Raw genomic sequence first — 14,178 nt, 5'->3', positions numbered from 1 at the left:
TCTCACTGCCGGCTTTTCACATTTGTATGTTGTCATACTCACTTTTTCACATGTGTACTTAGTACTTTATTTATTTTTCACATATATATCTAGTACATGCTAGATATTCTTAGCGCTGCACTTTATTTATTTGCATCTTTAGACCCCTTTCACACCAAGGCGTTTTTGCAGCGTTTTAGCGCTAAAAATAACGCTCATAAAACGCTCCCCATGCATCTCAATGGACCCTTTCACACTGAGGCGTTGCGCTGGGGGGGCGTTGAGAAAAGTCCTGCAAGTAGCATCTTTGGAGCAGCTTTGGGGCGTTGAAAAAAGTGCTTCAAAAACGCCCCTCTCCATTGAAATGAATTGAAAACGCTGTAAAAACGCCTGAAGAACGCCTATAATCCGCCCTGAGCTGTAGAAAAGTCACATGATCTCACAAAAAGGTAAACATGCAAGCAGAAATGAGAGCATCTACAACAACAGGACTGAAATTGTGGGAAGGTCAGAATGATTAAACCGACCATCAAAGGGATTTGGGACTAGTGGGAGCGGGATTAGGGTTCTGGTTTTGGGACTAGTGGAAGTGGGGTTAGGGTTAGGGATTTGGGACTAGTGGGAGCAGGGTTAGGGATTTGGGACTAGTAGGAGAGGGATTAGGGTTAGGGATTTGGGACTAGTGGGAGCAGGGTTAGGGATTTGAGACTAGTAGGAGAGGGATTAGGGTTAGGGATGTGGGATTAGGATATAGATACTTACGTTGCAATGCTCATCCAAGTATAATTTTTGAACTTGTCTGGGTGCACTCTCAAGTCCTCGTATAGCAATGCAAATTGTCCAATTGAGGTGTGCGCTTGGAGGATGGGATGAACCCAATAGTGACGGTGCTGCCTCTGTTGGTGGATATGCTCCCAATAGAGTAGCACAAATAACAAAAACAGCTCCATGAACTCCATCTTCTTTATTTACCCTCTTTCACCTCAACGAGATACCAGGAAGTACACAGGAAGTGATGTAGGGAGGTGGAGTTGTTCTTTGACGCCGATGCTTCAATACGCTTGAAAATGCTGTTAAAACACCTGCAGCGTTGCGTTAATTTTACCGCTAACGCCCCTAAAATGCTGTAAAAACGTGGTAATAACGCTATGGCGTTTTTAGGGCGTTTTTGAAGCGCCTTGGTGTGAAAGGGGTCTTAGGGGACTTGGTTTGTTTGTGTGTCAGCTGCTTTTGCTGTTTCTTATTTTGTTGGGTTTAGTGCAGCATTTTTTCGCAAGCCATATTGCATTGCATTTTCAGAAAATTACAGAGGTTACAGATTGAAAACGAAGGGTAATTTTTAATAACCTTTCATTAAAATATGACTTGTGTCGCAATTGTATACGCTATAATATTTTTTCTTTATTTGCTATTTCTTTTTTCCCCACAAGTTTATCCTTTAAACAGTATAGGTACTTATTTTTAATGTTTTATATAACTATGCCTGCAAAAGGGGCCAGCCTAAAGTCATATATCAGGATATCATTTTCTGACTGAAGTTCCACTTTAATAAAAAAAAAAAAAAAAAAAGCACAGTGTTTATTACAAATTGTGGCTCAGGAGTATAATATGGTTTCATGCATCCAGCCATGTTTCGCCTTTTGACCTCCCTCCTCTTCCCCCTTTAGCAGTTATGTAACCTAGATTTTATGTAAAGCAGTACAGGATTAATGCCAAGTCAGATGTGTTTTATCCATGCAGTGTCTGTTGTCGTGGAAACTGTACACTGTCCTAATTTTTGTTTGTAGAGAGTCCAGCTTCACATTTACACGCCTGGATGGATCTATGAACCAGAAAAAGCGAACAGAAGCAATTCAGTCATTCCAAAGCAGTCATAAAGATTCTCCAACCATTATGCTGCTGTCACTGAAAGCAGGAGGAGTCGGTCTGAATCTGACAGCAGCATCTCGTGTGTTCCTGATGGATCCTGTAAGTAGTTTAATAAAATGGTGGTCATTTTTGTTTAAATTGTATTACACTGATGGCACTATATGCTCAGACATATCCCAGAAATTGTGAAAATACTTTACTGGTACAGAAAAAAGCAAGTTTAGCTGTAAGTTCCATTTACCATGGCCACATTATCTAATTTCAGAATAGCTCTAGATTTCCCCAAGGCTCTAGATGTCAGGTACATAGAGATGAGCACACATTAAAGATGAGGCCCATCTATGCCTGCAAAAACTAAAAGCCAGCATCTACAAATACTGCAGCTGCTGACTTTTAATAATAGGACACTTACCTGTCCTGGAGTCCAGCGATGTCAGCACTGCAGCTGATGTTTCCATCAGCTGTCGGGTGCTGGTGCCACCATTGCTGGTAGGGGGACCAGGTAGCGAAGCATTACGGCTTAACACCGTGTCCCTACTGCGTATGCGTGAGGCACCGCTGCGCTCTCCTACTGGCACGGCGGAGGAGGGAGCTGAGCTGCTGACGTAATGCGCCGTGGCCTGGTCTATCGGAAGTGGGGATAGGGTACCTGTCAAAGACCGGTATCCGCTCCCCCCTCCCCCGAAACGGGATGAGACAAATGAGCGAAGTTTCACTTTTGGGTGGAACTCCACTTTAATACATTAGAAAGACTAAACTAACATAACACAATTTCTAGTCTTCAGCCTGCATAAGTTTGATCAAAGTGCCTGCCACAAACTCCACTGCAACAGTAATATAAGAAAAAACTGCGCTATTACCTAAAATTATCTAAGCTGCAACTCAAAATGTTATACAACACCAAACCGAAATAAAACGGGGGAGCTGCGCTAAATTAATCTATGAGGCAATATTCCATACCCTCACAATGTAAATGGATAGTATACCACAACAGGTGAAATTGTGATTAAAAATAAAATAAAAAATTCTCTTAGTATGGGTCAAAGCACCGATGTACCAATGGAAAACTTTCAGTGAAAAAGGACAGCAATATCTGAAGAATGTAGTAACAATATAAATGAAATGAATATTGACACCTAAATTATTGATGGCAGTGAAAAAATAATGGACTATATAAAAAACTAAACGGCTAATATGGCTGTCCTGTAAATGTAGCCGTTGGAGGGCTGAGACAATGATTTACCACTGGCAGGGGTGCTTACAGTGATCATCATTTATTTATGTAAAACCTTTATCTCAAAAAAAAAAAAAAAAATGTTGCTGTAACTGCTTATGAAGTGCTAGCTGGAGTTTGACTTCAATTTGTTAATGCATCTAAATATGCTAGTGTATTGTACACGCCCCTCCCCCAGACTGACAGTGCTGCTGTGCAAAGGTGTCTCTGTTCTCCTTCATCCAGAGGCGCAGGCACCCTAATACATGTTGCAAATTGTTCTTCCAGCTCTTTCATGTAAGTACCACTTACCTTGCCAGATTTTTGTTGCCCCAACTTTTTTGAGATGTGTTGCTGCCATCAGTTTCAAAATGACCTTATTTTTTGTTCTTAAAGTGGTGTTCCGGCTGAAATTATACTTTTAAAATAAAAATACCCCTATAATACACAAGCTTAATGTATTCTAGTAAAGTTAGTCTGTAAACTAAGGTCTGTTTTGTTAGTTTATAGCAGTAGTTTGTTATTTTATAAACTTATAGCAGGCCGTGGCCATCTTAAGTGTGGGCATCTGAAGCCAGACTGTATTTCTTCCTGGATCTCATCCTTGCAGATCTCGCACGTGCTCAGTGCAGTACAAGCAGTGTAATAGGTTTCAGGTCAGGTTTCCATAGCAACGGCAGTTTCAGAGGAAGTTGCCGCCCCTTCCCAGAAGGCATTGCAAACAGGAAATGATGCGATGGGCCGCGGCCAGGGTGGAGGAAGTGAAAAATGAATACAGCAGATATACAGTAGGTGCTGAGAAAAAAAATAAAAAAAAATATACAATTTGTTTACAGTGCACAGTTTAGTGAGGGATGCTGAAGAGTTGTAAAAGTGGGTGGAACTCCACTTTAAGATGGTACGTTTCCTCAGTTTTAAACGTTTTATATCTTTTCTAATGTGAATAAAATATGGGTTTATGAGATTTGCAAATCTTCCCATTCTGTTTTTATGTAGACTTTACACAGCATCCTAGTTTTTTGGGATTGTACTCTATTCTATCAAGCTACAGAATCATTCATATGATAAGAAAACTTTTCGCTTTCGAGAAAATGGGTGCTGTAATCACTCTCATGACTTTCTAATGGGCACAGCAGCCATAAAGAATTTGAAATATGTAGTCACACAGTATGAAATGTGTGCAGTTACATTACTTTGAACTGATATGAACCTTCTAGAAGTTCTCTGCATTTTGAATTAATATTAACCTCATTGAATGACTCAGAATTTTGTAGTGCTAATCTTGGAACAAAAATACATTTCATTTGTATTTCTGTCTTTTGAGTTGCACAACAGATTTTAAACTTTATAAAATTTTGTTATTGTGACACAAAGACTATTTAAACAAATAATCAGGCATTTATTGGTTTCATAATTATTAATCGATGCTTGCTTGGAAGTACCTTTTTGCATATTTTGCAGCTATAGGTAGGTGAGATGAAGACTGCTGACAAACAGTAGTTTAAAGTGGTTGTAAAGGCTAACTTTAAATAAAATAATAAGTATGTTATTCTTACCTGCTCAGGGCAATGGTATTGCACAGAGTGGCCCTGGACCTCCAATTTCTATGAGGGCACACCTGCAGGCTCATTCCTGAGCTGGGATGTGCTTTATTTGGTTTTACCCCACTTCAGTAAAACTATGGCTGTGGTATAGGATCATTGTCCTGCTAGAAGTTGAAGCTCTCTGCTCCAGGCTCATTTCTGTTTTAGAATGTCCATTGAGGGACACAGAAATTTAGGAAAAAGTTGAGCAAACCCTTGCATATAACCCACTAATCCACATGCCTCAGTGTTTTGGTAATGTGCTATTAGGTGGGATGCCTTTTCTTCAGCCCTGCTGAAACAACTCTTAAGTTTATTTTGCTAGCGATTTTCTTATTTGTTATATTACTCTATTTTTCTTCAGTCAGAATACTCTGTACACCATAGATATTTTTTCTGTTTGGTGATTGCAATCAAGGCGGTAACGCTGCTTGTCTTAGACTCTATACAGTAGCTATCCAAAATGGTGTATCTTCAGCAACAGCTTTGGAGACCATACCTGGACCCCACTGGACAGTAGTTGTGGGGCTAGAATGGAATGTGACCTTCAGGTGCTGGACTCTGCTTTGTGGCACTTTCCAAACCTGTGTGTACTGCATTTGCTGCAGAACACTTTCTGGGTCCAGAGCCCATGACACGGCCTCTGGTGTGATCCTGTCTCTAAGGTTTTTTATGAGTAAGACTGGTCAGGCTGAAGCACAGGGAGCTTAGCTACTTCACAGTTGGTACTATTTGGCACCATGTTAAATTTCCTGCCACCGCCAACTTATGGGTGTAAATGTTAAGGAACTGAGACGGTGTCTTTTTTAGGTGTTACATTTATTTAGGTGTTCATTAAAATAATATAGGGACACAGTGAATGTAGTCTTTTTCAGTTGCAGCCATGACCTCCCCTGTGGCCACAAAGCCCCTTATGTCCATTTCAGGCTTTCTGTTGGTTTGTGCACAATTTAATGCAACAAATTTGCTTACAGAGGCTTTAAAGCAGTATTATACCCAAAAGCAAACATTTATTATATTGCAGCTTACTAATTCTTAAATGTGATGGCTTAATTTGTTTACTTTTTTTAGGCTTTCTTTCATTAATTTCTCCTGGTGATGATCCTTTCAGAAAGTCTGTTTTGCAACAGAGCAGTCTTGCAGATATAGCACTTACACCAAAATTGCTGTAATTCCTTATAACATTAATAGATGTACTAGCAGATTTAGAGCCAAACCCCAGCTAACACTGTACTCCCCCCAGACTGTTAATGGTGCTGTCCAAAGGTGCCCCTGTGCTGCTTTATCCAGAGTGGGGGCACTCCAATACAGGATGTGTGTTACTAGCCAGATCACCAGGTGAAAACAGAGGGAATAAAAAAAAAGAAAACTAATGCACCCACCAAATCTTATAATTTGTAATCTGCAATATATTACATTTTGGTATTGGGTTTAATACTGCTTTAAGTGTGCTCCAGTACCATCCCTGGCAGAGTCTCACTCTGACTCTGCTAGACCTCTTTCTTTCTCGAACATCACGGGACACAGAGCCACAGTAATTACTGATGGGTTATATAGGTATCACTGGTGATTGGACACTGGCACACCCTATCAGGAAGTTCAACCCCCTATATAATCCCTCCCCCTTGCAGGGATACCTCAGTTTTTACGCCAGTGTCTTAGGTGATGGACGTGTAAAGATGTCCTGTGCTGAGCTCCAAAGGGAATATCCTAAGATCCTATACTGGGGCAAGCCAGGCGAACCGGATCCATTCAAAGTGTCTTTTCATGGCCGAATTGAATGGTACCCGGGCCTCGTGTCCGAAGAAACGAGGTTTTACCCGTAATGCTTCTCTTTTTAGAGAGCTGGACCCCGCAGATCAGAAAATGGCTTTAAACTTCCTAATTTCTGGCGAGGTGCTTTACGGTCCCAGAACTGTTGGATCCCCCTACTGATGGGGGCCCCAGTCTCTGACGATTTTTTCAAACGGAGCCCACCGTGAGAGGTGAAGATTGGGTCTGTGTAAACAGCACCCTGCGGCTGGATAAGGTAAGAGGAGATTCCACAGAATTTTTGAGTTCTAGTGGCTTTTCTCCTTTAAGGTAAATGCATGCTATGCCTATTGTGACCACCGGGGGCTGCCAAGAGCACAAACCTACACATGCTGACTGACTGTCTCAGGTGTTCAGTGCTGATTATGTCCCAGCATCTCAAAGCAGGCTGCAAGCAGGTAAGGTGGAAAGGGGGATTTCTCATGTTTGAATGTTCCCCCCAGGCTAGAGAGGGGCCACAGGGGTCTAGAAAGTGGTTATACCACCCGGGCTCTGCAGCCTAATGGCCACCATCTCTGAAGATAGCTGTTCAGGCAGATCTTGTTACCAGTCTCCCTCCTTCCCCCCCCCCATCCCCAGCCTTTTCTCCAGAAGCATGACAGGAGAGTCGGCAGTGCGGGAAGCGCTCATTTTTTTCAAAACTCGAGGGGGGGGGCGGTAGAGGAGGGGGCGGGATGTCAGCACAGAGTGTTTAGACTCCCACTCAGGCCAGCTGCAGGCTATTAAAGGCACTCTGTACAGGTGCACTCAGCCTTCTGAGAGACACAGAGCTGACGGTCGCATGTAAGGTGGGACACAGGCATTCTCCTAGGCAGCATTTACTGAAGTAACACCAGACTGAGCATTGGGTAGCAAGGCTTTTAGCCAGACTACATCGCTCAGCGGGCAGTGTTCATTTGTATACCTCACACCTTGTTGCTTTGCACTATGGGTAGAAGAGGTTCAAGCACCCCAGGAACCAGAGACACTAGGGGATCTCGTTCAGGTTCTGAGGGCCCCCTGTCGGCAGCATCCTCCCCCCCCTAAAGATGGGCCAGGGACGGCTAGCCGGGGAGAGCCATCGGGGTCAGGGGCTACACCTGCCTCTGGCACTTCAGCCCCTGTATATATTACACAAGAGGTTTTTTCCTCAACCATTAATGGTCTAGAGGAAAGATTAATGGCCGTGATTACGTCTTCACTCAGTGGAAGAAAACGCACTAGGCTTTCCTCTGTTCCCCAAGACCCTCAGACAGAGGAGCTCTGGGATAAAGGAGATGAATCCCTTTCAGAGGATCGGGATGGGACGGATGATTCCTCTTCGGGGGAATCAGGTGGAGAGGGACCCTCTGCGACTTCCCAAGAGGAGAAAGTCTTAGTGCAGATCCTCACTGGATTGGTCCGCTCCACATTTAAGTTGCCCATACCTGAAACTGCTAAGGAATACTCTTCTGCTTTGGGGTCACTGAAACCTTTCCAAGCAGCACATGCTTTTCCTGTTCATACTTTACTTGAAAAGCTCATTTATTCTGAGTGGGATCACCCAGACAAACGTTTTTTTCCGCCGAGAAAGTTTTCAACACTTTATCCGATGGAAGAAAAGTTTATTAAAATGTGGGGAATACCGGCTATTGATGCCGCCATTTCCTCCGTAAATAATAGCCTGACTTGTCCTGTAGACAATGCTCAGATGCTCAGGGATCCTGTAGATAAGAGGATGGAATCCCTATTGAAGGATGTTTTCTCCTTGGCAGGATCAGTGGCCCAACCTGCAGTAGCAGCGATTGAAGTCTGTCAATACTTAAGAGACCATGTTAAGCAGGTCATCAAAGTATTACCTGAACAGCAGGCCCAGGGGTTTGCTAACCTTCCAGCGGCCTTATGCTTTGTGGTTGACGCCATTAGAGATTCTATCGTGCAAACCTCCCGTCTTTCACTGGGGTTGGTGCATATACGTAGAATCCTATGGTTGAAAAATTGGTCAGCCGAAGCACCATGTAAGAAGCTACTGGCTGGGTTTCCATTTCGTGGTGCAAGGTTATTTGGAGAGGACTTGGATAACTATATCAAGAGAATCTCTTGTGGGAAAAGCACTCTCTTACCTGTCAAGAAGAAGAGTAAGCGTCCCTCTTTCAAACGGACTCTTTCCCCAGCGCCGGGGGCTTCAGCCTCCAGGCAGTCTCGACGGCCGCCTCCATCGGGGTCCAGAGACAAGAGTCAACCCCAGGGACAAAAGAAGTCCTGGGGAAAGAAGCCTACTAGGCAAAACACTAAGACCTCTGCATGAGGGGGCGCCCCCGCTCACTCGAGTGGGGGGAAGACTGCGACAGTTCTCAGAGCTCTGGCACGAGGACTTCCAGGACAGATGGGTAGTCTCCACGGTAACCTTAGGGTACAAGCTGGAGTTTCAGGAATTCCCTTCTCCTTGGTTCCTCAGATCAAATGTTCCCAGAGACCCAGAGAAGAAGCAGTCGCTCCTTCTAGCGTTAGAGCGACTTTTGTCGCAGGAGGTCATTATGATAGTTCCCGCAAAGGACAAGGGATTGGGCTTCTATTCCAACCTTTTTACGGTCCAAAAGCCAAATGGGGATGTCAGGCCCATTTTGGACTTAAGGGATCTGAACCGATTCCTAAGGATTCAATCCTTCCGCATGGAATCAATTCGAACAGTAGTTCCCACCCTGCAGGGAGGAGAATTTCTGGCATCAATAGACATCAGAGATGCATATCTGCATGTGCCCATTTTTCCTGCTCATCAGAAGTTTCTGCGCTTCGAGGTAGGAGGGCGCCATTTCCAGTTTGTGGCTCTGCCTTTCGGGATAGCCACTGCACCTCGAGTGTTCACAAAGATCTTGGCTCCTCCTCTGGCCAGATTAAGGACTCAGGGTATAGCTGTCATAGCATACCTAGACGACCTGCTCTTGATAGACCGGTCGGTAGCCTCTTTGAATGGAAACTTGAGGACCACGGTCAGGTATCTAGAACACCTGGGTTGGATCCTCAACTTAGAAAAGTCTTTCCTAAAACCAGTAAGAAGACTGGAGTATTTAGGTCTGATTATAGATACAAGCCAGGAGAAAATATTTCTACCCCAGGCAAAGATCACTGCTTTGAGAGAGCTGATTCTGACAGTAAGGACCAAGAAGGGTCCCTCAGTTCGCCTTTGTATGAGGCTACTAGGGAAGATGGTGTCTTCATTCGAAGCAGTTCCCTATGCTCAGTTTCACTCAAGAATGCTGCAACACAGTATTCTGTCGACCTGGAACAAGAAGGTTCAGGCATTAGACTTTCCGATGCACCTGTCGCATACGGTGCGTCAGAGCCTCAATTGGTGGCTCATACCCGAAAACCTGCAGAAGGGGAAATCCTTTCTACCGGTTACCTGGACGGTGGTAACAACAGATGCCAGTCTGTCAGGTTGGGGAGCAGTTCTGGAACAGGCTGCGGTCCAAGGGGTATGGTCCAAGACAGAGAGGACCTTACCCATCAACATTCTGGAGATCCGGGCGATACATCTAGCTCTAAAAGCCTGGACTATCAGGCTACAGGGTTGTCCGGTCAGGATCCAGTCCGACAATGCCACAGCAGTGGCTTATGTCCATCATCAGGGAGGCACCCGGAGCCGAGCTGCTCAAAAAGAGGTGAACCAGATCTTAGTCTGGGCAGAGATGCATGTGCCATGCATATCGGCAGTTTTCATCCCGGGAATAGAGAATTGGCAGGCGGACTATCTAAGTCGCCAGCAGTTACTTCCAGGGGAATGGTCTCTGCATCCCGACGTCTTTTGGGCCATATGCCAAAGATGGGGGGTTCCAGATGTAGATCTCTTTGCATCCCGATTCAACAAAAAGATAGACAGACTTGTGGCAAGGACAAAAGATCCTCTTGCATGCGGGACGGATGCGTTGGTGATTCCGTGGCATCGGTTCTCACTGATTTACGCATTCCCGCCTATTCTGCTACTGCCACGACTCCTTTGCAGGATCAGGAAGGAAAGGAAGTCGGTACTTCTGGTGGCCCCCGCTTGGCCCAGAAGGACTTGGTATGCAGAAATAGTAAGGATGACGGTGGGTTCCCCGTGGACCCTACCGGTACGCCCAGACCTGTTATCTCAAGGTCCAGTGTTCCATCCTGCCTTACAAACGCTAAATTTGACGGTTTGGCTATTGAGACCCACGTTCTGAAGAGTCGTGGGCTCTCAGGTCCTGTCATATCTACCTTGATTAATGCAAGGAAGCCAGCTTCCAGGATGATTTATCATAGAGTCTGGAAGGCTTATATAACCTGGTGTGAATCCAGAGGTTGGCATCCCAGGAAATATGTCATAGGTAGAATCCTTGTTTTTCTACAGATGGGATTAGAGATGAAGCTGGCCTTGAGTACCATCAAGGGCCAGGTCTCTGCTTTATCAGTATTATTTCAGCGGCCACTTGCTTCGCATTCTTTGGTCCGAAACTTTATGCAGGGGGTGATGCGTCTTAATCCTCCGGTTAAAGCGCCCCTAAACCCCTGGGACTTGAATTTGGTCCTGGCTGTGTTACAGAAACAGCCTTTTGAACCAATAAGTCAGATTCCTTTGGTCTTGTTGACAAGGAAATTAATTTTTCTGGTGGCCATCTCTTCTGCTAGAAGAGTATCAGAATTAGCAGCTCTTTCCTGTAAGGAGCCTTATTTGATTATACACAAGGATAGAGTGGTACTACGCCCTCATTGTAGTTTTTTACCGAAGGTGGTTTCTGATTTTCATTTAAACCAAGACATTGTTCTACCTTCCTTTTTTCCAGATCCCTGTTCTCCGGAAGAGAGATCTCTACATTCGTTGGATGTAGTAAGAGCAGTTAAGGCCTATCTAGGGGCAACTACTCAGATCCGCAAGACGGATGTTTTGTTTGTGCTGCCAGAGGGTCCCAATAGAGGACAGGCAGCGTCAAAAGCTACCATTTCTAAATGGATTCGACAGTTGATCATTCAAGCTTACGGTTTGAAACAGAAGATTCCTCCGTTTCAGATCAGGGCACATTCCACAAGGGCTATTGGTGCTTCTTGGGCAGTGCACCACCGGGCCTCTATGGCTCAAATCTGCAAGGCCGCAACCTGGTCTTCAGTTCATACATTCACCAGATTCTATCAGGTGGATGTGAGAAGGCATGAGGATATCGCCTTTGGGCGTAGTGTTCTGCAGGCAGCGGTACAGGGTCCTCAGGTCTGATTGCACCCTACTTGGTCGTGGTTCCCCCCCCCCCTCAGGTAGCATTGCTCTGGGACATCCCATCAGTAATTACTGTGGCTCTGTGTCCCGTGATGTTCGAGAAAGAAAATAGGATTTTTTAAAACAGCTTACCTGTAAAATCCTTTTCTTTCGAAGGACATCACGGGACACAGAGGTCCCACCCCTCTTCTAATACACTATATTGCTTGGCTACAAAACTGAGGTATCCCTGCAAGGGGGAGGGATTATATAGGGGGTTGAACTTCCTGATAGGGTGTGCCAGTGTCCAATCACCAGTGATACCTATATAACCCATCAGTAATTACTGTGGCTCTGTGTCCCGTGATGTCCTTCGAAAGAAAAGGATTTTACAGGTAAGCTGTTTTAAAAAATCCTATTATCTCTGAGTCCCCTATTACCATCTTCTTTTCAGACTCAGTGGTCTCACAGTCTGCTCTTAGACCCCTTTCACACTTTCAGGCGCTTTGCAGGTGCTATTTTTAGCCCAAAAGCGCCTGAAAAACGCCTCAAACACCTCCCCTGCAGTCTTAGTGTGAAAGCCAGAGGGCTTTCACACTGAGGCGATGCACTGGCAGGACATTAAAAAAACTCCTGCAAGCAGCATCTTTGGAGTGGTGAAGGAGCAGTGTATACACCGCTCCTGCCCATTGAAATGAATGGGCAGCACCGCCGGCAAGGTCGTTTTAACCCTTTTTTGGCCGCTAGCGGAGGTTAAAAGCGCCCCGCTAGCGGCCGAAAACCCCCACAAAAAAACTATGGTAAAGCGCCGCTAAAAATAGCGGCACTTTACCGCCGACGCCCCAGTGTGAAAGAAGCCTTTGACAGAATGTTTTTGACTCTCTAGACCAGGGATGGCGAACCTTGGTACCCCAGATGTTTTGGAACTACATTTTCCATGATGCTCATGCACTCTGCAGTGTAGATAAGCATCATGGGAAATGTAGTTCCAAAACATCTGGGATGCCAAGGTTCGCCATCCCTGGTCTAGACTATAGACCAGGGTTATGCAATTAGCGGACCTCCAGCTGTTGCAAAACTACATGTCCCATCATGCCTCTGCTTCTGGGTGTCATGCTTGTGGCTGTCAGAGTCTTGCTATGCCTCATGGGACTTTTAGTTCTGCAACAGCTGGAGGTCCGCCAATTGCATATCCCTGCTATAGACCTTTCAGTAATTCTCATCCAGATTCCCTTCCTTATTACCTACACAAATCATCTAACTTATGTGACTTTGAAAGCAATTAGATGCACCAGAGATAATGGAAGGGTTTCATGAATTCCAATTTTACTTATTGTTTGGTTCACTGTATTTAAGGCATGGAATCCAGCTGCTGAGGAGCAATGCTTTGATCGATGTCATAGACTGGGACAGACCAAAGAAGTTATTGTTACTAAGGTAACGTATAAAAAATAATGGTATAATAAGTAAATAATAATAAGTAGTTTTCATATTTGCAGATGAGGGATGCTGAGAAGATGCTGGTGTATAGTCTTCACCTGACATAAAACCTGTTCCCTATAGATAAGGAGTCAACCAGCTCTGTTCATTCAATGCGCTGCCAGTGCCAGCAGGGAATTTGATACATTTTTACAAACTGAGTTTTGGCCGCTGCAGCAAGTGTTTTTTTTTTTCTGCAAATATTCCCTGCTAGTGCCTTCATGAATGTTGTAGAGCAATCTTTTTATCTAGTCAGCCTGCAACAGCTGCAGCTGGGGTGTCAAAGAAGTGTGTGCCTCCCTAGGCCACAATTCTCAGCTCCACTGGGATGAGCGTTGTGTAGGGGATGTTTGCGAAGGCGTTGTCTGACATCAAAATATTTAGACCTCTGATATTGTACCTTTAGAAAGTCTAGGAAGAGATAATTTGGAGCTTGCAAGCTCCAGATCCTCATGTTGCCTGCCTTTTTGCAGGATAATATGTCTATCTTTAAAGTGGGGCACCTGGTGGTGGGGTATGAAGGGATCCCTGTGAGCTTGCTCTACACAAAAGAGAAGTGTGACCCTTTCAGCCCCAAAGGTATTTTTCAGCCAGCACTCTGTGAACTCAACTTGTGACCTTCCTTCTACACATTCTGGAAGACCAATGACCTGAACATTATTTTTCAATGACCTGAACAGATTTTCAATGTCCTCAATTCTGTTAGCATGTTAGGATATCTTCTGACAGGTGACTCTGGTGTCCTGCTGTATAGGGGTCAACATATCCTCCAGAGCATTCCAAAGCATTTGTGTGATCTCGAATGTTCTGAATGCCGTGCCAAATAAGCATTTTTTGGGTGATACCAGACAGAGAGGTTATGCATAAGTCAGGATTAGTAGAAGTGGGCTGCTTGAGGATGTGGCTCAGTATCAGGCGAGTTAGTAGTACTTACTGAGGCCCCCAGAATGGTTTTGAGGCCCTCATGTTCACGGGAGTTCACCAGGGTTTCCTCCTTCTGTTCCTACTGCACCTCTGTTGATCAAGGAAGGTAGATTTGGAGAGTGGGTCCTTCTCAGGGATTCTGGCAAATTGTG

The 14,178-nt window shown here is 44.7% G+C and overlaps 1 protein-coding gene across 2 annotated transcripts in view; it reads left to right on the top strand.

The window, feature by feature from the left end:
• The window catches only part of HLTF (helicase like transcription factor), a 149,460-nt gene that overhangs the window by 120,890 nt on the left and 14,392 nt on the right, over nucleotides 1-14,178 (top strand). For both annotated transcript variants that reach the window (XM_073625911.1, XM_073625910.1), the window contains 2 exons: nucleotides 1,767-1,947; nucleotides 12,980-13,060. In XM_073625911.1, the coding sequence (XP_073482012.1) occupies nucleotides 1,767-1,947; nucleotides 12,980-13,060 (262 nt within the window). The remainder of the gene's footprint in view (nucleotides 1-1,766; nucleotides 1,948-12,979; nucleotides 13,061-14,178) is intronic.

The sequence above is a fragment of the Aquarana catesbeiana genome, linkage group LG04, assembly GCF_042186555.1.
Source record: "Aquarana catesbeiana isolate 2022-GZ linkage group LG04, ASM4218655v1, whole genome shotgun sequence".
Lineage (NCBI taxonomy): Eukaryota > Metazoa > Chordata > Amphibia > Anura > Ranidae > Aquarana > Aquarana catesbeiana.
Note: the sequence above shows the minus strand (reverse complement) of the source record. Positions and strands in the feature narration are given on the sequence as shown.